A 23,259-nucleotide genomic window follows, 5' to 3' on the forward strand; every position below is an offset into this window, starting at 1 on the left:
AACCGCAAAAAAAAAACTTTATTGTCGATTACCTCCCGACGGTTTTTTTTATAACTATTATGACACCCATAAACACAACAGCAGATCGAGCTGTTAGTTTAAAAGGACGTTTTCTCTGCGGGGAGCCATGAACGTGTGTCAAGTCAGAAAGCGCGCACTCCTGCATTGTGCTTCGCTCTCCATGTCGTGCTTCTACGTCTTCTACGTCAGGCTAGGCTTCCCAAAAGTGAGCGCCGAGAACAGCTGGAAACTATCATTAGGAAGTTGTTAGAAAAAAAAGAAAAGCTCCCATTGGGCAGGAATTCTCCGCGCTCTCTACAACACAGGCCGTGTCCGAAGACCTGCCAGCGCTGGTTACAACAGTATTTAGTAGTTGTTACAACTTTTAGAGCTCGAGTTGGGTCCAGAAGTAAAAAAAAAAAGGACCCTTTTTTTGTGTGTTTTTCGCGTGCTTCGCGCTCGATACAAACAAGCAATCGCTCGTGCATGCTTGAAAGAAACCTAGCGTCAAGTACTGTACAAAAAAAAAAAAAAAAAAAGTGGGAAATGCGCAGCCGAAACGAAAAGCAATGGGTGCGATATGAGATTCGAAATGACTAAGTAAGTATAGGCCCTTGTTTTAGTCGCTGTTTATTTTTTATTCTTACGGGGAACCAAAAAGAAATCGGAACACAGCGTCGGCGCTACCCACGGTTGCGAATGCAGACAGCCACCTTTTACAGCGGCACCTCCCAGACGGCGCCACATGTTCGGCCAAAGCTGCAGCGCACCAGGCCCATAGAAGATTTTATTTTTGCTTATATAATAATTCCGCGCAGGAATAACTTGGCGCTGCCTTATTAGTATGCTGTGGCTGCAGTCTGACTTAAGGTTCATTTCTTTCAGGGTGGTGCTGACAAATTATTGTCACATATTAATGAACAGAACTCAAGAGCATGTCTAACTCTTGCATGTCTGCACTCAAATATTAAGCAAAAAATAAGAGTAGTCTGATAGTACTTTGCAAAAGGGAACGTAGTGAGGAGGATGATGCAGTACTTGTTCTAAGGGAAGTAGAACAAGGAGTGTCTAGAAGGATTCTTAGAAGTGTGCGACCAGTGCCCATCTGTCGTATTGAGCTTCGGGGCAGTCTTTCACGGCTTCTTTATTTCCCCACAGCTGGATGTACTGGACAGACTGGGGCAAGCAGCCAAAAATTGAGCGTGCTGGCATGGATGGCTCACACCGGTCTGCCATTGTCACCACAGACATCCTTTGGCCCAATGGACTTACTATTGGTGAGTGTTGTTCCACGCTTTTTTTGTATATTTTATGATACACTGCAGATGATCTAAAAGCTGTACTAACATGAATGATCACTCTTTTCCTAAATGCTAAACTAGCTTCACAGCAGTGTTCCTTGGCCTCCTATTACTCGCAGAGTGGCAAATTTTTAAAACGCTGAGCTTGATAACATATTCTCTTCTTAAACAAGTGTGATTGTGTGGCTAGTGTTCAACCTTTTGTTGGAAATGCCCATCTCGTGTCATTGTTAAAGCTTGCTCAAAACGGTTTGCAGACTTTGTCACCAAGCGTCTGTTCTGGGTTGATGCCAAGCTTCACCTGATCAGCAGTGCTGACTACGATGGCAGCAATCGCAGAGTTGTACTCTCCTCGCCACTGATGGTCAAGCATCCCTTCTCCATTGATGTGTTTGAGGTGAGCCCTTTGCTTTCTTTTTTTTCTATATGTATATCAGAACGCACACTCTCTACTTCAGTTGGTCTTACATGCCTCCACAATACTTATACCAACTAGTCCTGTTTCAGTTTTTCTCGCTTGTACACTGATAATCACATTTAATGTTAACAGATTAGTCTCTGTATCTGAACTGCTTTTTAAAACAAAAGTGGCTTATAATTGAGGCACTTTGATTCGAGACACCAATTTGACTGCTTTAGTAGCCTAAACGTGACAAATGTTTGAATGCTTGACATATCACTGTCTTAGAGAGCCTAACTTTTATGTGGAGGACCTTGTTCGTTGCCAACAAGTGGTACTGTTTGACTATTGTCTCCCTCTGATGGCATTTGCGGTTCACAGGATTGTTACTAAATATTGACAATGTGCGCCAAGCCTTTCGCATCCACCAAGCTCATATTTACGCGAGAGGCATGTCCATCTCCAAAAGTATATGCTTACATGCAAGTGGTAATTGTGGGCATCTTTCTTCGTTGATGTGCATTTCCACAGGACTGGCTCTATTGGACCGACTGGGAGTCCGAGGTGATCAACAAGGTGAACAAGTTCAACGGCCACAACCTCACCCACATTGCCAACGGCGTTTTCTCGCCCATGGATGTTCACGTCTATCACAGCTACAAGCAGCCCCAAGGTACGGTACACAGTCAGCTTTGCCACTCATTGTAATGTGCACAATGCTAGTGCGGTGCTGGTGACTCTGCCATAAGAACAAATTTATTTTAAAGTAACAGATTTTTGTCCCACAAAATAGCCATCTAGAACTGCTGCTTGCACTGCTGTGCAAGCAAGCAGAGGGTTATTAGTGTTCAGGTTTCCCTCTGAGGTAGTTGTTGAAAATTTTAACAACTTTGGGGATGCACACCTTTAGTTGAAGTATAGTGGTCGTGCTTTGAAAGGGAGGTTATCGAAGCCTTTTTTTATTGCCAAAAGGGGCCACCTTTGATATGGCTATTGAGACAAGAGATAAAGTTCCTAGAAGTGCATTTTCGGGTTTTACACTGCTCTGATTCTGCTGTATATGCGGTTGTCTTATCGTCGAGCATTTTGTGCGACAGTATCCTTCTCATTATGTTCAGAGGCCTGATCATCAGCCACCCGATTCATGAGCAAATTTAGTTGGAAGTCTGCGCCTTGTCCGTGCTTGCGCGTGTCTTTTGTCCAGTCTTCTTTTGCGCAGTTTTAAGGTCTATTCACACTTGCGACTCGCGAAGGACGCGCGACCGGCAGTCGCATGCGACCAGAGAGCAACCGATGTTCACACTTGGGAATGCGACTTGTGGGTTTCTTTCCAATCGTCCATCGTCCTACCTTGACTGTTCACCACATAGAGTAAAGCTAACTTACGTTCACGTCAGCTGAGCCGCTGATTGGTTTAACGGTTTGCGACCAGCAGTCACGCGACTGGAATTCGAGCAGTGCCCTAACGGCCCGCGGCAGTCGCTTTTCGACCGATGCGACCATTTGCGACTGTCGCTTTTCGACCAAACGGTCACGCGACCGCTGCGAGTCGCAAGTGTGAACGGGCCTTTACTCTTTTGCTTTAACTGCGCCAACTGGTCTATCAGAACGTCTTACATAGTGATTTTACAGCCTCGTCCATTTCTAGCTATAACACGGTCATTGCTTTCAAAGCATCATTGCGTTAAACCCGGTCAAGCAATAAAGCTGAATAGCAGGCCATGCTAAGTACCACCTCAGTATCTCTTTCTGCTTGCATCGTTTTGCTTTGATAAGAGCCTGCGTCGGACGCGATGTTGATATGAAAGTTGGGACAGTGTTACAGCTAGAAGTGGATGACCCTGTACCTGTTCTTCCAGAGCTGCTTTGGTGCTAATCTTGTTGTCTCTGTTCTGCAGGGGTTAACTACTGTGCACAGGCCAATGGCATGTGCTCTCACCTCTGCCTGCCGGCACCTGTGCTGAGTGCCCACTCGGCACGTTACTCCTGTGGCTGCCCCAACGGCATGGAGCTTGAGGAAGATGGGCGCAATTGCCGCATCATGGGTGAGTTGGTGCTTCGACGTTTTTTTTCGGAGAGAGGTTTCAGCAGGCATCAATTGGTTGTAGGCCAGCGAAAAGTTAAATGTTGGGTTTTGTTTTTAACATGACGAGTTAATCTGTGCAGCTCTTCAAGGCGGAGTACATTTATCTGTGTTGGAACGACAGAGCAATGTTTTTGTTCAGTTTTTTTTTCGAACATTTAAAATATAATTTTTCGATACCGTATTTTTTCTTTGGATGTCTCTTCCTGCTGTGCAACTTTTAAGGAGTGTTTTGTATACAGTATTAAATAGCTGCATCTTTGTCACACCATTGGTCTCTTTCTAATAGTCTGTCTCTTCTTTTCACCCTTCTCAACTTTCCTTACCCTTCCCTTGTGCATGTTCATACACCTCTCCTTTTTCTTTTGTGTATCTGCCCCTTCTTGTTTACTCCCTTTCATTTAAAACCGCACCTTTCAACTTATTTGCACCTCTTCTTAATGCATTTTCTAAATCTTTCATTTTTTTTTGTGCTTCCGACTTTCTTGTGGTGCATTCTCTCTACTCTCCGTTATGCTTCTTGCTTTGGCACTTCCAACTCTTCATTTTTATTCCCTTTTTACCTTCCCTTCACCTCCCACCCCTTTCCCTTCAAATCTGCCGACCCCGATTTCTGCCATAAAAGGGACGAGCTCGGAAGAAGTGCCCAAGGGCTGCATCCTCTCGAATGAGACCGTCCCTAGCGACGATGCTGCCAATGGCACAACTGACTCAGCCGCCGCTGCACTCTCTAACTCTTCCTCCTCCTTTTCTTCATCTGCTATTGCAAATCCTTCATCCTCTCTGCCCTCCTCTGGGTCCAGCCTTCTCTGCAACGCTTCCTCTGACAGCACAGGTGGGAGATTTTTCTCTGCTGGGCACATCATACTGTGCAAGAGCTGTACAATAGAGCCATCGAGTCCTGTGTAAACTCAGACATGCGTAGCGGCCTAAAGGCCTGTGTAGTGGCGCAAAGGCCTGTGTAGTGGCGCAAAAGCCTGCGTAGTGGCGCAAAGGCCTGCGTAGTGGCGCAAAGGCCTGCGTAGTGGCGCAAAGGCCTGCGTAGTGGCGCAAAGGCCTGCGTAGTGGCGCAAAGGCCTGCGTAGTGGCGCAAAGGCCTGCGTAGTGGCGCAAAGGCCTGCGTAGTGGTGCAGAGGAAAGACCTGCGTAGTTGCAAAATGCTTGTGTAGGGGCAGTAAGGACTGCAAAAAGGCAGAGGCATGCACAGCAGTACCTGCATAACTTCATAGCACGTGTAGCAGCGCATGGCTGTGTAGCATTACTCGGGCACATTTGAGCCTATCTGCCCGTGGAGAGCAGAGCTAGAATGGCATGGAGAGACCAAAACTGTGTTGTTTCTGTATGCAAGGTGACCTGCACAGCAGTCTTGTGCAACTGTCTCTCCCTCGAAACGAATCCATGTTTTCACTTTGTTTTTCATTGAGGAATGCTTCTTTGCCAAATACCTGTGGGCAACTCTTGCCAGTGATGTGCCTGCATAGAAACAGTGGTGGTTTATGTAGAATGCTCTTCTGGGCCTGTTTTATAATCCTTGATAGTCAGCGCGTGCAGAAACATGCTGTATATCTATTGTCATCTGTATTTTCTGCATGCAGCATGTTAGTGGTTAATTTTAAAATGAAACTGTTGAAAGTGATGCATTGTGTGTATTTTACTCTGCAATTTTCATCCAAAACATGCAGTAGTGTTCATCATAACTGCTCTCTCTCTCAATATCTCTGATTTATGTTGCATATGCAGCTGGGTGATGTGTTGCATCCGCCCATTTTCTACCTCTGCACAGTCACAGTGTGACCGAATTGCATAATGCGTGCTGTTGTGGCAACACTTTCTGACCTACCTCAAAGGGCTGCAGACAGGTTCCCTATAGTCAGCGCTTCTGCCGTTTGCCGATGCACACTATCGAGACTAATGTTCCCCTTTTCCTCTTTTTTTCTTTTTTGCCAAGCAGCCCCAACACTGGCACCAACAATAAGCCACGATGCGACAGTGCCGGCCGTCACGGACGAAACTGTAGAGTACAACACGAGCCACGTGGAAGGCCATGGGCCGGAAGCTTCAAAGGGCCGCCGCAACCTCTTCTCCAAACTGGGTTCGGGACACATTGCCGGCATCGTTATGGGCGTCCTTGGCAGCCTGGCTGTCATCATCACCCTGGTCAGTAGCTTTTCTAATGAGTGGTCTAAATGAGGAAGGCTCTTTGGCAGAGCTAGAAGTTAGATATGATGGCATGGGTAGTTCCAGTATGAAAAGGTTACTTGTAAATACGAGCAAAAAGCCATACCCTTTTTTCGTTTGGTCTTTGTCTTGTAAATGGGTAAGGCTCAGTAGAACTTCCCAGTAGAACTTCCCAGTAGAACATCCCGGTAGAACTTCCCAGTAGAACTTCCCAGTAGAACTTCCCAGTAGAACTTCCCAGTAGAACTTCCCAGTAGAACTTCCCAGTAGAACTTCCCAGTAGAACTTCCCAGTAGAAGCATCAACAGAATTTGTTATGTGCTTGCTGATGCAAAAACATTTGTAGCATTGGAGCTTTCTATACATGCGGGAGCTTTAGCCCGAAGAGTAGGTAAGGCCGCATTGTGGTATTTGCCATCTGTCCTTCCCTTAAAGGTTTTCAATTTTTTTAGTGTGTGTAATACTCAAGTTGACCTCTCTTGTGAAGTGGAGCTGTACATCCATGTTGGGTGCATGGCTTTGACTGAGCCGAGTTGCAGACAAAAAAAAATGTTTTTGTTGTTGTTTCACAGTGGAGTGGGTTGCTGAAAGGTGATCTTGCCTATTGGTAAACTGACCAGCTGTAGCATAAAAAATGCGGTTGTGACCAATTTTTATTGAGTTGGATAGCTCGTTTCTAATTCTCTTAGTTGTTCCAAGGCTAAATGAAGCTCTCACCCCCTGCAGCCAGTGAGGGCAGCGTGCGGATAAAAAGCACAAACTAACACTTTCTTGGCGCCATTGGCCAAAGTTGTGATCAAGGCCATCATTTGTAGCATTAACTTGTTGAGGCACAACCTTGACTATACACACCGTGAAAGCAGCTTGTGTTCCCAGCATTGACTTAAGCATCTATTGTTCCAACTGTTCTTAAAATTTGATTTTATAATGCTTTGGTGATCGTACTCGCATTCACTCAAGTGCTTTACAAGAACAGAGGCCATTTTCATTGTAGCTCTCCTCATGTGTCACTGTTGCTGCTGTCAGTGACGTTTTGGCATAGTTATGTTAAGCTTGGAAGTAAAATCATTGCAGAGTTGTACAGAAGTGTGTAATTTAGTGCCTTAATTTGGTTTTCATAATAATGCAGGTGGTAGTTTATCTTTGTGACTGGTAATAATTTGCTGAAGGGATCAACAATTATTTTGAATTAGACAAGTGACGAGGACGGTGGAGTTCGTGACCACGATGGTGAATCTTGTTTGTGTGCAGGTGGCGTACCTTGTGTACCGACAGTACCTGAGGAGGAACATCACGAGCATGAACTTTGACAACCCGGTGTACAGGAAGACGACAGAAGACCAGTTTAGCTTAGAAAAGAACCAGTACCAGCCTGCCAGGGCCTACCCCCCGGTGAGTGTACTAGCGGTGTTGGTCGCACGCTTCCAAAGTGCACACTAGTAATAGCCATTCAAATTCGTAGTGCTTACTTGGGCACAGACGGCAAGCATTTGCCCTGCTGTAGAGCTGGGTCCATATTCAGAGTTTGCGTCAATATCAAACGTGTTGCCATCTCCTCGACCTCGAGCACTCTGATTGGTGGAAATGCAGAGACCAAATATTACCACCACGGAACCGGAAGTGGTGGCGACATCTGGTTCAGACGTTTCCGCCAATCAGATGACTCGAGGTCGAGGAGATAGAGACACTTTAGACAACGGCGCAAACTCTGAATATGGGTCCAGTTTTTTGCAAGTGGTCAAAGGGGGCAAATTTGTAAGGCTTTGTTCTGGAAACAGCATAAAAGAGAGGACAGAAATGAGACAGTAGTTTGCATCGGTGCTCGTGCCACCTGATTCCTTGCTTGTGTTCCATCTTTTGCGCTGCTTCTAGTATGTGCTCTTGGTGAGTGCAGCTTTCTTTTTCTCAGCCCAACCGTGGCGAGCCTGTCATGGTTGTGGGCTCCCCGCTTCTGTTTACCCCCTCTCTGATCAGCTGTACACATATAGCCTTTTTTTTCTCTTTGGTGTCAGATTTTGCGTAATACCTTTTGAAGGCTGTAGCAGGGCAGTTCCCACAGGACAAAATGGGTTTGCCAAACTACCTGCGGTGCTTACGGGGTTGCATTATTGTTAGCTGGAGCGTTCCTTGGGATGGCTTTGCCTGGATTTGATTCTGTGTTACGCTTCAGTGTGCTGCTTTAACTGCTCTTGGCGCCTAGCTTTGCATGCTTGAAAAACAAAAATGCCTTTTTGTTGACCGTGCATGGTTATTTTTTAACTCTCTGAAGGTTGCAACCAGCTCATATGCCACATTCTGTTCTTTTTTCCTGCAGAGCATGGAACCGCTGACATCACCAGGCACCAACGAGTTTGTATAGTGGCCCGTTTGTTAGAAGTGTGAAAGGCCTCGAACATTGTTTTGCAATTAGAGACTTTGGTTTTCTTCGGCCACAAGTGGTGTGTGTGCCCGGAAGAGGATGGCATCGTCGGCAGCTGAGGCGCCCCCCGAGGCGGTGGCAACAATGATGACGACGGTGCCTCGAGGCCAGGCCGTGCGGACGGACAATGGCTGGATTGCGTGGCTTTTGCCAAGTGCTGGTTCCGGCGACGGCGCCGTTCGCCAGTTGAGTGTTGTGCAGTCAGCCAGTCAGTCTGCTGTCTTCACGGTGATGGTTCGGAGCGGCCGTTGCAGACCAAATCTTGTGTGACCGGTTGGACCCCGGCCTCCACCACCTCGTCGATCTCTGGAGCTCGCCATCATCGCTGGTGCCACTGTCGGGTCGTGCCAGGTGCTCAGATGCAAGTTGATGGCCGGAAAAGGGATGGGACACAGAACGAACCGTGGCAAACGATTCTGCATGCCTTGTTAAGCACAGATGATGGTCTTGTAAGGAGTCTATGCAGTGGTCAACTTCACTGGCTTGAGCAGCCAAGCCTGCATGAGAATGGCCGGTGTCCATCTGTGCTGTAGTCGAACAGTGCGTTCTGCAAGCAAGCAGTTGACATTTCTTCGTCAAAGGCTGCCGACGTGATAGTTACAACATGTCTTCGTCAGAGGGGCCACCAAAATCTCAGGCAGCAGAAATCTCAGGCGGCAGTCCGTCCTAGCAGCGGGCGTCTGTCCGCAGAAGAAACCAGGTTCATATGAGCAGCAAGCCAATAGGAGGCAGCCTGTTGGCACTGAGCAGATGAGTTATAGGCACTGAGGAAATGAATTGAGGGTACCAAGCAGATGACTGACCGACTGCAGTGACCATATGGCAGATGAAGTTGGACTGTGTGGCAAGAACGGATTGCAATGACGGTTGTACAGAGAGCGAGAGGCAGTGGCCACTGAGCTTGACACTTGACTGTGCCGAAGGAATTTCCAAGCGGGGAAGGAGGCCCCCCCCAATGGCGGCAGGATTGCTGTTTCCTGTTCGTGCCCAAGCTAAACCGGGACTTGTTTTGATGTCTTTCCCTGTACACCGGCTGCCCCTGTGGTGTGGGCAGGTTTTTGCTCCGCAATTTGTGTGTACATTTGCGCGAGGGCATCTCCTATCTCGCGAGGCATTGTACATTGTGTAGCAGTGTGTGTGTGTATGTGTGTGTGCATGCGCAACATAGCCAGGGAGATTGAGCAAAAAAAAATATTGAGAAACAAAACAAACCAGGTCCATTCAAGACCAAGCGGTCGGCATCCCATTCACACATGAGCGATCGGTCGGTCGAGTGGTTGATCATCGAACGAGCGAGCGGCTGTTATTTATTTGTTGTCACCATCTATTTTCTTGCACGGAGAGGTTGTGGCAGAGAGAGAGAGAGAGAAAGTCCTGGTAGATTGTTCTTTGAGTGTCCGGGTCGTATCTGTTCTTTTTTTCGTTTTAGTTCTTTTGGAGTTGAAGGGGTTATTTATTTCATTACAGCACTTTTTTTACATTGACTGAGAACCATATTTGTTTCACTTTGTCGGCTACGAGCTTGGTCTTGAAGATGACGACGAATTGCTAGAATCTCCTTGGCAATTATTTTTGTGGTTGGGTGTCGGAGGCAACGAATCGAACAAGCTTCTCAGAAAATGCGTACTTTCATAGCCGGTGTGATTAAGAGCTACCAGATAAAAAAAAAAAAAATGTAGGAAAAAGCAGAGCTCACCAATTTGCAACAGGACTGCCAAGCGGCAAAGCATATCTGGGCAGTTTTTGCTACTGCAAGCGTGAGCGCATATTTTTCGAGTCTCCCTTTCCTTGTATATTAGCATCCTGAGATCGACAAAACCGCTTTTTTGGCGTGAATAATTACAAAAAAAAAAAGATATGACTTAAATTATTGTTTCTGTCCTCTTTTGAGTGCGTAGGCTGCATTTTTATTGAGCATTTTATTTATGAGCTGACCCTTTTTCCTGTAATGATCCATGGTCGCACCGATCGTGTTCAGATCTTGTTTTTTGTTGTTTTTGTGGCAGCATTTACACTAGCCATGTATTTAAAAGATATTTCTCCGTGGTGTTGTTCTAGCACACTCTCCAGATATGTTCCAGCAAATGCATTTCTTAAGTTTGTGAAGGGCAGAACCCCGTATGCTTGCCGAAAATAGTGTGGGCACGAGACTGGTTTCCTGCGGGACATGCCTGGAAATTCTGAATTTGGAATCTTTTTTATTGTTTCTCTTTCCTTCTTTGGCTATACACGGGGCGTCTGGGTTCTTGGGTATTTGTTATGTATATATGTGGGATTTTTTTAAGATACAGCATCCAACTACTGTATTAAAAAGGCATGCTTGATTGAAGAAGACTTCCAAGACTATGTGTTAGACACCACCTGAATATCTAAAGTTATTTTCTCCTAAGTGCTTGCTGGATATGTGCAGATAACACTGACAGCTAAATACAGTGATTCGCTCGTTCATTTGTTGCGGCACTGACATGCATGTAATGTTTTTGTAATTTTTTTGCCTCGGGCATAGAATATGATGACGGTCATAGCTGCATGAAACCAAAACATTGACATTGCATTTGTTGGTCTTAACTTCGCATTGTTAGACAGTGACATGTGTGGCCTTTGTTAAATGTGCATGCACTAGTTATGCCTGGCTTCCCAAGTGGTTAGCTTGCTTTTTTGACCTTGTTCATACACCTACCTTGCTATCCCCTGTGTGATGTTATATCCTCAAAGGTAATTAACAGACTAGCCTTGCCATCAGCAGTAATTCTTATCACTGGTGGACAGTCTCTCAAAAGGGGCGGTTATTGACGCAGCATTTCATTTGTGAAGTAATGTACGAACTGTTGATAGTAAGTGGCTAGCCTTTTTGTTAAAGGAGCAAAGTCAAAACACTTTTTGTCTGTGACAACTTCTATTAAAGTTCCAGCCTCTTCCCCAGAGAACTGGCTGTGCTAGCTATGTTTTCAGAGTTTTCTGGGAATTTCACTTTTGTGTACACTTTTCATGTTGTTTTATTGATTGGTTACGATTGGCAAGTGTTTAACGCTATGTGCCAATCTTGCACCTGGTGCCTAGGTTTCATCCTTTTTCTGCCCTCATCACACCTTTGGGCATATGTTACTTAGCTTGTTTAGACTCTTTTTCCCAACCTTTTCCCCCTGTCTGTTATATTAGGATTGTTAACTTACAATTAATATTATTGAAATTATTTATGAATGCATGCATGATGTGCTGCTTGTGTGATGTGCAGCGAGCACCACACTTTGCTTTCCTAATGCATCGTGCATGCGTCGGTGAAAACGATGTCGCAGTTTCATTGCTTGATGTGGTTGGATTTCCCTCTTTATTTCTCTCATCTTTTTTATTTACTTAAGAGTTTTCTGGACTCGACTGCAGAAGTTCCTGTTGAAAGCGCCATGCTGTCGTTGTCCGATCTTGTAAGCGTCCAGCCTGTACCTTTTCCAGACCTTTTTTTTTTTCTGATCAACCTCGAAGGCTAGTGTTTTGTGATATATATATATAATGTATGTATAAACATAAATGCAGCAGTTGTTGTTGCTACTATGCTCTGTGCGTGGTCTGTTATACATACTTTGTTTCTTTCTCCCCCTCTATATCCTGATTTCCCCACATCTGTATACATAGCACCGAATGACCTGGTCATTTCTGTTCTCGAATTAGTCGCCGTCATTGCACGTGCAATTCGGTTTCCTTTCTTTTGTAAATAGTCTATCCAAGTGTATGCTATGACGAAAATAAAATGTGGTTTCACTAAATAATATTGATGTTTTGGCTGCCTCTGTATCCTCTCTGAACAAGTAAGGTATATGATGCTCTGAGGCGGTATCAGCTTTAAAGGATGCCATGCAAATCCTGTAGATAGTGTCGACCACCTGAGGTTCTTGAAATCAATCCTGTGTCTTCGGGGCTTTCAGCTCACTGCTTGAACCACTGAGCCTGAAGCAGTAGTTCCTATAATAGGCTTAATAAATACTGGCTATTGCTGTGCCTAGGCACCACCTATGGCCCCTGTCTAGGCCATCACTGTGAAATGCACACCACTGTTTGGCAGCAACTTTGCACGAAAATTCTGAAGGGCCGCTTAAGCCCTGCATTTAATTATGATTGGCTTCTCTTGTGGGTCATCGTTTGCATAAATCCATTTCGCTTCTTGCTTAATCACTCTCATCTCAATTCATGCCCCTATCATCCCACATATACTCATTATTATACAGTCGTAAGCTGCCACATAATTGGGAAGGCCACCTGACATAGATACGAGGCATACACTGAAAGTAAGGGCCGGTTTGTTGTTAAAAAGTAATTAACAACAAAACTGGAAATAAAGTTTATTCTCTCTCTCGTTATTAAAAAGAAAGAGCTACATTTAATCATATAAATTTGTACAACTTATTCCACTTTTCTACATGATTGCTTTTGACTTCTATGTAACTTTCATAAAGTTGCACCAGCTTCTTTAATCGCTTTGCACAGAAGTTTGCCGGCTGGGAATTGAGTCAGTTGACAACGGCAGTCTTTAGTTCCTCTTAATCTTAATACTGTTATCCACGAAGCGACCATTTCAAGTGCGAAAAGAGAAAATAGCCATTAGGTGCCAAGTCAGAACTGTAGGAAGGACGATCAAAATGGTTCCAAATCTTGAATGTTCTTGGTTCTAGCCATGGTGTAAGAATAATTTTAAACTGTGGTTCCAGCAATGGTGTTAGAAGTGCTCTCATGGAGGAGAACTATTCAAGATGCATTTACTGCTCAGTCGATTTTTGACAGCACGTCTCAGTCTGGCGAGTGTTTCGCAGTACATGTCAGCTGTATTGTGTTTACATTGAGCCCCATGATGCATGAGATCAACCAAGAGAATGCCCTTTTCATCCCAGAAAACAGTGGCCATCATTGTAAATATCTAATTAGGATATGGCTTAAATTTTTGCAGTTTTGAAGGAGGAGCCATTGCATTGGCTATTTTGTTTCTGTTTGCAGTAGGGTATATACGCACATCATCACCTGTGATAATTTGGAAAAACAAGTAATCTCCATCTTGTTGACAAGTGTTCAAAACACTCGCCTGCTTGATATTCTCTGCTCTTTCTAATAATAATAATTGGTTCACAGGAAGAGAAAGGCGCTGTATCTGTCACACTTGATTCTGTGGACACCTGAACTGCGCCGTAAGGGAAGGGAGGAAGGTAGGAGTGAAAGTGGAAAGAGATAAAGAGGAGCCGTAATGTAGAGCTGGAGTAATTTTGATCACCTCGGGATCTTTAATGTGCGCTGACATCGCACAGCACAGCAGCTGTCGGCACAGTAGTCGGGCATCTTACTGCTGCACCAACGCAACGGGGCCTCTTTCTAATATCAGGAAGCATTTTTGGTTACCACTTTGAACACCACATTATGCAATATCCAAGCTTTTCTTTCATTACCACGTAAATAGTGCTGTTCAACAAGAATAGATTTGTCAGCCAGAGCAGTGACTGCAAATTTTTGATCAAGTTGGAGTTCTTGGTCCAATTATCAATCTGAATACTCTGTCTGTCACTTTGCTCTTCATCGTGCACATTTGCGTAGCCAGTTTTGAAATCTTCACACCATTGTCTAACCTCCTTCACTTATCATTATCGATTCATAAACTAGGAACTCCTGCTGAACCTGATAACTGGTGATCCTTTTGCTCACAAAAACAGAATCACAGCATGCACTTCACAGGTTGGAGGTAGAAATGATTTTTGTGGAAATTGGTGATCCTTTTGCTCACAAAAACAGAATCACAGCATGCACTTCACAGGTTGGAGGTAGAAATGATTTTTGTGGAAATTGCCTGTATTCACTGACAGGCAAACGACCACTGAATGAAAATAATAACTTCAGTGACTTCAAATACAATCGATATATGGTGCTGCATACATAAAAATTAGGTCTGACCCAGCAATGTTCCAATACAAGCAAATGGCCCTTGCTTTTCAAATATGCATTGTATAAAGCCACTCCAACTAAATTGTACGAACAAGGCTACCTGGCTTAGGAGTAGCATGTCCGACGTGTGATCCAAAAGTCCCAGAGGGTCCGACTCTCGTCCCACCCTCCTATCCTAAAGGAGCTGCTACCCTGATTGACAGCTCCTGCCAGTTTCGCCATGTCATGTGACCTTGTGACATCACACAACCCGTCGACCAGTCGGTGCACACCCATGTCAACTGCCAATTATATCACTTGCCAGAGGCATACTGCAATGCTCATGATTCTTTTATCACAACGCTTATGCCGGATTTCGTGGAGAATGGCGCCCTTTAATGCTACGCGCCAAAGAGCACCCCAAACCCAACTTATGAAAGGCAATGAGGTTTGGACGAAGCAAAGACAACATATGATAAATTGGTCATGAGAAAATGGTCATGAGGAAATGGTAGGTGTAGCAACTGCTGTGCAATTTCTGAATGCTTTGGCCATGGTATGAGAGAAGGGACGAAGGAAGAGGAACGGGCTGGTAGTGAAGGCTCTAGACTAAGTCAGACGACCACCTGGTGTTCTTTAACATACACTGAAATCATACAGGCTCCTTGCATATTGCCTCCATCGAACTGAAGCAGCCCCAGCTCGGAATTGATTGCATGCCTCAGGTTCATCAGCTGGATACCACAACCGCTAAACCTCAGCAGTAGGAGCACGCAGCATTTGGTACAAACAATGTCGACCAGCCAGCTTCATACACCAACTCCAACCAGCACACTTAACCAGCTAAGCAGGGCCTTGGCTGTCCCTAGTAGGTGACCCTCGTGTGTTGTCTTTGTATGCATTGGTGTTATTAAACTGCTAAGAAAATGATTCCAGCAAGCCATTACCAACTAGCCAAATAACGATGCTTCCATTGTAGTGAGCAAACAACAAACAAAACAGACTTAGAATCTTCCACGAGACATAGTCAGGCATGCATATGCTGTTTTGCTGCTTTTCCTGTGTTACCATTGCAATACTTCTTGTTCATATTTACTATCGGGAACAAGTGCTTCAACATAAATTACATTGCAATTCAAATAAACTGGAGGGCACCAAATCAATCAAAGAGAGGAAACTGATATCTGGAGGTAAATCTGCTCCCCATTTAGCTGTTTCAACATCAGGTGCAGTCATGATGTGGCGTAACGATGCCAATGTGGCTGAAGCACGTGCGGCATATACTACTAGTTTATCTTCTGGCAGAGGTTACCAGTAAGGGACCCAGGGACAAGGTCAAATTTTTTCTGAACTGCAAGCCTTAGAGCTTTTCTTTGTAAACATAACTGTGCTTGGGAGGATACTAACGAGTAATAGCTCCCTTACTACATATCATACCACCTAAAAGGACTTCCATAAAGTGTAATGCATTAATAAATTCAGATCAAATTTAGCAGTATAGTCACTACTAAGAAGCGGTTGGTTGGTTGGTTTGCGGGGTCTAACGTCCCAAAGCGACTCAGGCTATGAGAGACGCCGTAGTGGAGGACTCCGGAAATTTCGACCACCTGGGGTTCTTTAATGTGCACTGACATCGCACAGCACATGGGCGCCTTACTTTTCGCCTCCATCGAAAAGCAGCTGCTGAGGTCGGGATTCGATCCCGCATCCTTGGGAACAGTAGTCGAGCACAGTAACCACTGCGCCACCCCGGCGGGACTACTAAGAAGCAGCCACTCCTATTATGCAAACAGTACATCTAAACTTAACAAAGTAAATGCATTAATATTTTCACTTACGTTGCACTGCAGACTCCATAGTGCAAAACTGACCAAAAAAAAAAGTACTGATGTTAGGAAGCAAATCAACAACTTGCAGGTTTTGGGGGCTACTGATAACAGGTTTATAAGTAATGTGGTAGTATTTGCAGAAGGAATCAAGATAGCAGCACATTTTTTGTAAACGTTTGGCAGTAACTTCACAGCTCATTCAAGCGGACACCAGATGAAGATAGGAATGACACAACAGATATGTTACAGCAACTAATTGATAGTTCGATGTCCTACGTCGTGCACGGCACACCTGCGAGACAGTTTTCAGACCTACTGTCTACGAGCAATAAGATAATTCGAACATTATTTTTGAAGTACAGTCAAAGCTTGATCCAACAAAGATATTATTATTAATAATATTATTATCCCTACTGCCTCTCAGACGCCCATAGGGTCCAATGTTTTGACTAATTCAACAATTTTTCTATCTGTCCCAACTGAACGAACCATATTACGAAAAAATGAAGGCAAAAAAGTGTTAACTTTTGGTCTATTCTGTAGAGAATGCCCAAAATGTTTATTGATTGCGAGCGAACGGTAACATCACGGAGCATGCAAAACGAGATTTATAATATCAAATTGAGTTCATTACCAGATAAAGGGTGAAGTGGTGGATGCCCTTTATCTGCTGAACACACCAGAAGTGGAAAGATGTGTGCACTTCAAACTTAAGAGCACTCTGTGCAGTCATTACTTACAAAGCATACACAAGCAAAGGTCACCGACTTCTTTGCTGGGAGATCAATTTGTAGTCCTCTGAGGCTCTTCTTCATGAGTCAACAATTTTGTTTGATTCTTTACACACTCTCCAGTGGTGTCGGTTGTTTTCGCGGGCCCCAATTTTATTTTCGCTGCAATTACGCTCTACCAACGTGATGCCACGGTAGCTTTCTGGATGTTGCAACCAAGGAGGTTATATAATACTATTATATAACCTCCTTGGTTGCAACACCATTGAATGTACCGAATTAGGTGACTGAGAAATACCTCACTAAATTTAACAAAGTTCCCAGTTTAACAAAATAATCCGTGCTCCCCTGAACTTCGTTAAATCATGTTTTAACTGTATATAAGCAAAAACGAAAGATCTTGTTCTCATTGCTTACACACTAGACTTGTGGCAGAAAACAAAAAAGGCACGTTAATGTCATGGATAATGGTAATGCAAACTAAACTATTTACATCACAGATGTAGGTAAGAAAGTGAGCATCATTCTGCCTCCATAGAAAATCAGTCACCATAGCAGGGATTGAACCCACATCCTCGGCCTCTGCATTTGGCAGCATTTTCATGGCATTTAAAGTAGCTAAAGTGTCCTTGTCATTGTGTCCTTGTTATCACTTGGTGTTGGGTAAAGTCTGTGTGGCATAGCTGCGGCCTGTCTTTAGCGAGATGGTGTATGTGTATGGCGTACTTACTTGGGTTATAAGGAGCGGCACAGAGGGAACTTCACAACAATGACGATGCACAGCATGAGTGTGTAGCAGTTCTGCATGAGGTGTGGCATGACGATGATGATGTTCACCGCACAGCATGGGATACATGTGGCACGAGTATGTGGTGCCGTCTGTGGAACCCATCTGGTACTGGGTGTAGGAATAACACATTATTCCTCACGAATGCAGTAGAGCTGATGCTCTAAATAGTTTACAGCATTGTAAAATGTCCCTGCAATAGACACAGCCAGAAACCATGTGAAAACAAGCATAGTAGACATATTATGGAAAGCAACATATACAGTTCCAAATACCTTCTCCAAGTGATCGAAACTATTTGTAGCCCTCCACTACAGCCTGCCCCATGGCCTCAGTGGCTTTGGGATATTAAACCCAGCCAACCTAAACCTAAAGGCTTCCATTAGAAAACTAGTAGGCTTCAAAAAGCCAACCTCTCAAAAGGATATTACAAGCGTAAAGAAATGGAAAGAAACCCCTCTTCATAAGAAAACATTAAAATTTACTTAATTTTTCAGTGCTTTGTATGCACAATAGCATTTTGCTTCCACCAGAAAATTAAGTGTATAATGATTTCATACAATTGTGGTATAAGCGACATTCTCTTTAGACCTGACAGTAAAATCTATCTTGCGTATACAGATAGACTCACATGAGGATTTAAAGCGGTACCGGAAACTTGAATGCAGGTTTATCTGCAGGTTACTTTGTATGCCTTGTTCCAAGGGGTTTCTTTAGGTAGATCCTTTTTTATTTTTTTCACACTCTTTGTAACGAAGAACCAAATACTGAAATCTTGCATACTGCACAGGCTACTTCACACTTAAAGGGAAACTGCAAGCGCACTTTCAGCAAACCGCACTTTCTGAAGCACTGCCGCCAAAAGGTGGGAAGAATCAGCTGCAAAGGTGCATGTGCAATAAGCATCATTAGCTGCTCTTTCCGCATGTGTCCCTGGTGCCACCTGTTCTCGCTGGCTCACAGTGCAAGTGGCTCTATGCATTTCACTATAAAGTTTTGGATTGTGGCATACTATTTGATGTGTCTATTTTGCTTGTGCTCATAATGAAGCAAATAAACAAAACAGAATTAATCGAGTTCATTACATTTAACGTCCGAATGTAACTAAGGCTATGAGAGACGCTGTAAAGGAGGGCACCGGAAACTTCGACCATTTGGGGTTCTTGAACGTTCATGACATCGCACAGCACATGGGCGCCTTGCTTTTTGCCTCCATAAAAAAGTTACAGCCGTGGCCAGGATTCAAGACCGCATTATTGGGCATGGTAGTCGAGGGCCCTAACAACTGCACTACCATGATTGGGCCTAAAAACAAAACAAAATTAAACTCCAAACCAGAATCTCTTTAGCTAAGCAAAGCATTCTACTCCTCTTTCTAAAGTCTTAAAAAGCTCATGATAGAGTAAACAGAAGGGGTAAACAAGATGCAATAAAAATGTATAGGTAAGGTGCAAGTGCATAAAATTACCCAAAGGTAAAAAACAGGCGGTGATGTTACTGCCATAGTTATGATCGAGAACCAGTGTACCTAATTCGAGAAGGAAACAGGAGATGAGCATTTGGAACATTTATACATTCAGACAATGCATTGTCATTACTAAAATGCTGGCAACCTCTCTATGCATGTATGACTGATGTCTAAGAGCATTTTGAGACATTCTACGCAATCACTGATCCAATATCTTTTGCACTCATTCAGAAAAAAAAGCTCCCCTGTAGGAGCTGAATCAACTTCTGACATTATCTCGTGCAATTCGAAACTAATGAAAGCCCCTGTTTCAGTAATGCTTTACAGTCTCGTCACATGAACTTCCACCTAAGTCCTGATTTCATCAAAAGATGCCTCTCTCTCAATGTAGCTAAATGTTCCAAACACTCCATTATTATATTTCAACTGCCATTTTCGAGAAAGCCTGAACAGGTTCTGTTCTTGTTCTGTTGTAAGGAAAAAACAAAAGCAAATAATGGTTCTATCAGCCTTGTCTGCCTGTCGGACAAAAGTTCAAACAGTATTACACAGCAGAGTCTGGGAAAATAATTGAAAACTTTAATTTTCAATAAAGCAGTGGGTATAGCGACGTTTTTCAAGCCTGTCAAAATTGCGAAATACAAGTGCCGGCAGATACTATTTTCTGTGACGAACGAGTCCTCTTCACCTTTTCGTACCCGCAGGCCCCTTAAGAGCAGGCTGGCAAAAACCAGGAATACAACATGCAACAGTAAAAGACTGCCTCCTGTTCCAGCCTTTAGAGCGGTACTGCAATGCAGTAATGCAAAAGCTAAACTACCTTCAAGAGCCCGAAAATATTGATATCATTTTTGAGAAGCGCAAAAGCATTTTGAAACAGGGGGAGGAAGCACCTTTAGCAAACGGGTAAAAGACCATCTGCCTCGGCATTTGGAAGTGAACACAACATATCTGTGTCGTTTCCTCTAATGCGTAAAACATTTTGCTTAGGAGTCCCTACTATCTACGTCATGTCGATGACTTTACCGTTCCTTTGCTCAAGCGTTCCTATCATGTCGAAAGTTTTGTCACACAAAAACTCCTATGCCATGCCGACGTCTTTCACAACCTCGATGGCAGCCAGTTCGCGTTCTTTATCAGCTAAACTGGCCTCCAGGGCCAATACGCGTTTCCTGAGCTTCACGATCACGCTTTTGTAGAACAAGAGTCGCTGAGTTTGGATCTGACAGCAACGTCGCTTCGGTCGAAAAGCCGTTTCCGCGACTTCGCCACCGTAGTCCGCCGCGCGGCTCTTCGCAGAGCCCGCGCCCGGGCGCGGTTGATTGGTGAACACGATAACGTTCAGATTTTTGGGTGGCGACTTCGTGCCGACGTCGTCGCCCTGCTGCGCGTCGATCGGCGATTGCTCTTGGAGGCGCGTCGTCGATTCAGCGTGTCGGTTTTCAACGGATGACGCGACTCCCGTCGAAGCATGGGCGTCTTCGTCAGAGTGATCGTCATCGCCGTCCTCCTGTCGCGGAAACGTGAGGGTGACGGTCCCTTCGGCTTCGTTCTCGTCGAGCTTCAAATCAGACTCCGACGTTGCCTTCGGCATGTAAACAACCATATCCGTGAACACCTTCTGCTTTCGCTGACGACCGGTGCGTCGAACGCCATTGCTTGCGTCGTCCTCGGCGTCGTCAGCATCGTCGTCGCCGAGTTCAGTGTCCTCCGCGACAAGAGACCGAAGAACTGTCACGCGCTGTGGAGTCGGTGTCACCTGCGCCGCTTGCTGCTGTTGCAAGGGGGCCTTGGGCTTGGGCTTACGCCCGCGTTTTCGTGGTGCGTTTTTGCACTGTCTGAGGGTGAAGATCGACGGCACTGCCGACGGGAGCAGGAAGTTCTTGCGAGCTGTCATCTTGTAGTCCTCGTGCGTGAAGTGTTCGCCGCACACAAGCGTCCACTCGGTGAACACCTTGACGCCGTTCCTGGAGAGTACGTCCATCCACTGAGTGCGCGATGGTTCGCTCGACGGGATCTGGTGGAAGGTGAGACCTGGGATGCGCTCGCGAGAGTTTCGGCAGCCAGGCACGCAGCACTTTCCCATATTTCTTTGTTTTTCAGTCGCGACTGACTACGCGCGCGACAAAGACGGATGGGCTCTTGAAGTCGCGCCCGCCCTTAAGGGTGCCGCCCCAACAGTAATGGGTAGACACGAAGGGGGGGCGAAAGATGCAGAAACAAAATACTCTCCTGTTGTCATCAGCGGTCACATGTGTCGGACGATTACTGTCGAAGTTGCAAAATTTGCGGCGCAAATGTCAGCACCAGTAGCCGCCGCGCGTAAAACAGGAACGATATGCTCTCTTACGCCTTGACTTGGATCGGCACGGCTGTCTGTTGTGACGATGACAACCGGTCGCGCTTTCTAAGCGCGAGCATTTCAGCCATTTCAGCACGGTTTAGTATTTAAAACCTTGTCGAAAACGCCCGCCCGCTTTACTTTAGCATTTCGTTAGGCGCGCAGCTGGAGATTTTTGTTGGGCTTCGTCAGACTACACTTTATTCCATTTAGCGCAGTATAATTACATGTTAAAACTGATTGCTGGGTTAATTGGTGCATAGTCACATAAAGGAAAGGTTAATAGCGCAACAAAAAGGCACTCACAAATAGGCACAAATAGACACACAGGACAGCGCCTGTCCTGTGTGTCTATTCTGGTGGATCAGACACACAGGATTACCTTGCTTGATGTCTTGATGTCGCTGAGAAAATTATAATCCGTGTTTGGCGAAGCCTGGCTTACGCGTTTTATGCACTGTATTTCTGATTTCACTTTCAAATATCAAAGTCAGCAATAAATAATAATAATAATAAAAAAAAAGTCCTGTGTGTCTATTTGCGCCTATTTGTGAGTGTCTTTTTGTTGCGCTATTAATCTTTCCTTTGTTTACATGTTGTTTAGAACTATATCATAATGCGTGATGTTGCCTGGAATTAAAAAAAAAAAAAAGAAAGTTTTTCTTTACACTCAACCCATGAAGTTTTTCGTTTTTACTAACGAGATGTGCGATGCAGTCACAGGTTACAACGCTTCAGTTGTTTCGAAGACTAGTGACAGGGATTTAATAGAGGCATATGAGGAAGTGGCTCAATGAGTGCAAATATCATTCTGCACAAAAGGAAGCCTACATACATTTCGCATGAACGACTGCAATGATATCCATCACTAACGGCACCGAAGGACACAGGTTCGAACCAGGCCATGGCGGCCACGTTTTGATGGAGGCAAAATGCTAAGCGCCCATGTACTGTGTGATGCCACAGAATGTTGTGTTGAGATACCAACAGGACAAGTTTATTCCAGTCACGCAAACACTGGCATGAGACACGTGCCAGCAGCAGCGAGCATCACCGAGCAGCCAAGCTAACCGGTCTGGGTACTACATGTGGTTACTGCCTACAACATCTTAAAGAACTCCAGGCGGTAGAAATATCTAAAGCTTTCCCGTACAGCGTCACTCATAGCACGAGTCACTTTGGGACGTTGAGGTGGAAATCCGGGCAAGTAGGTATTGATCCACGATGCAACAGAAAGCGCGAAACCATGACGGCAGGCATTGGACAGAAAACACACAAGCGCTTATGGTGTTTGTTTTCTATCCTTTGTTTGTCACCCTGGTTTTGTGCTCTCTCTTATATTAAACACCATAAACAATCAAGGAGAAAGTTTGATGTGAAGAAGGGGAGAGAAGTTAGCTGGAGCAGTAGAGGCTATTTTACACAAATATTGCCGTTACAAGCCCTCCATAAGCCGATCAATTAGTCGTGCCCCTATTAGTTGATTCTGATTGGTGGACATATTGACCAATGAGAGCGAGGCTCATTGACAAGGTTGTGACAGTTTTTGTGGTGTGATCATTGCGTAATTCGGCCCCTGCTTTCTTTTGTTCATGGCTCTTTGGGCTTTGGGGGAAAGAGAATGGGAGGAAAGGAGAAACTGAAGATGTGAAACACTACCACAAAACAGCGAACTGCACAGGTGGCGTCCAAGAAGCATGAACATGCTCCCACACACATGCTCAAGCCCACACCACATACCTGTGCATATACTGATGAATGCCCGAGATCATGAATGGCTCAAGCCAACAGCTGAGTGTGACAACGTGCTGCTGCTACCCTTTCATT

At 44.8% G+C, this 23,259-nt stretch overlaps 2 protein-coding genes across 3 annotated transcripts in view; one reads left to right on the forward strand and one right to left on the reverse strand.

Moving 5' to 3' along the window:
• The window catches only part of LpR1 (Lipophorin receptor 1), a 55,555-nt gene extending 43,710 nt beyond the window's left edge, over positions 1 to 11,845 (forward strand). Inside the window, exons 9-16 of one of the 2 annotated variants that reach the window (XM_084576619.1) lie at positions 1,159 to 1,277; positions 1,559 to 1,698; positions 2,233 to 2,374; positions 3,600 to 3,750; positions 4,417 to 4,619; positions 5,736 to 5,941; positions 7,214 to 7,354; positions 8,277 to 11,845. In XM_084576619.1, coding sequence (XP_084432745.1) covers positions 1,159 to 1,277; positions 1,559 to 1,698; positions 2,233 to 2,374; positions 3,600 to 3,750; positions 4,417 to 4,619; positions 5,736 to 5,941; positions 7,214 to 7,354; positions 8,277 to 8,321 — 1,147 coding nt within the window. In that variant the 3' untranslated portion in view covers positions 8,322 to 11,845. The remainder of the gene's footprint in view (positions 1 to 1,158; positions 1,278 to 1,558; positions 1,699 to 2,232; positions 2,375 to 3,599; positions 3,751 to 4,416; positions 4,620 to 5,735; positions 5,942 to 7,213; positions 7,355 to 8,276) is intronic. The other variant, XM_084576618.1, reaches the window with a different exon arrangement.
• A 7,803-nt stretch (positions 11,846 to 19,648) lies between these two features.
• On the reverse strand, positions 19,649 to 22,081 carry LOC146181612 (uncharacterized). Its single transcript, XM_084576621.1, has one exon. The coding sequence runs from the start codon at positions 21,175 to 21,177 to the stop codon at positions 20,173 to 20,175; it is 1,005 nt and encodes a 334-aa protein (XP_084432747.1). The 5' UTR covers positions 21,178 to 22,081; the 3' UTR covers positions 19,649 to 20,172.
• Between the last annotated feature and the right edge of the window lie 1,178 nt (positions 22,082 to 23,259).

Source organism: Amblyomma maculatum, chromosome 8 (assembly GCF_055883805.1).
Source record: "Amblyomma maculatum isolate TAMU_Amacu chromosome 8, ASM5588380v1, whole genome shotgun sequence".
NCBI lineage: Eukaryota > Metazoa > Arthropoda > Arachnida > Ixodida > Ixodidae > Amblyomma > Amblyomma maculatum.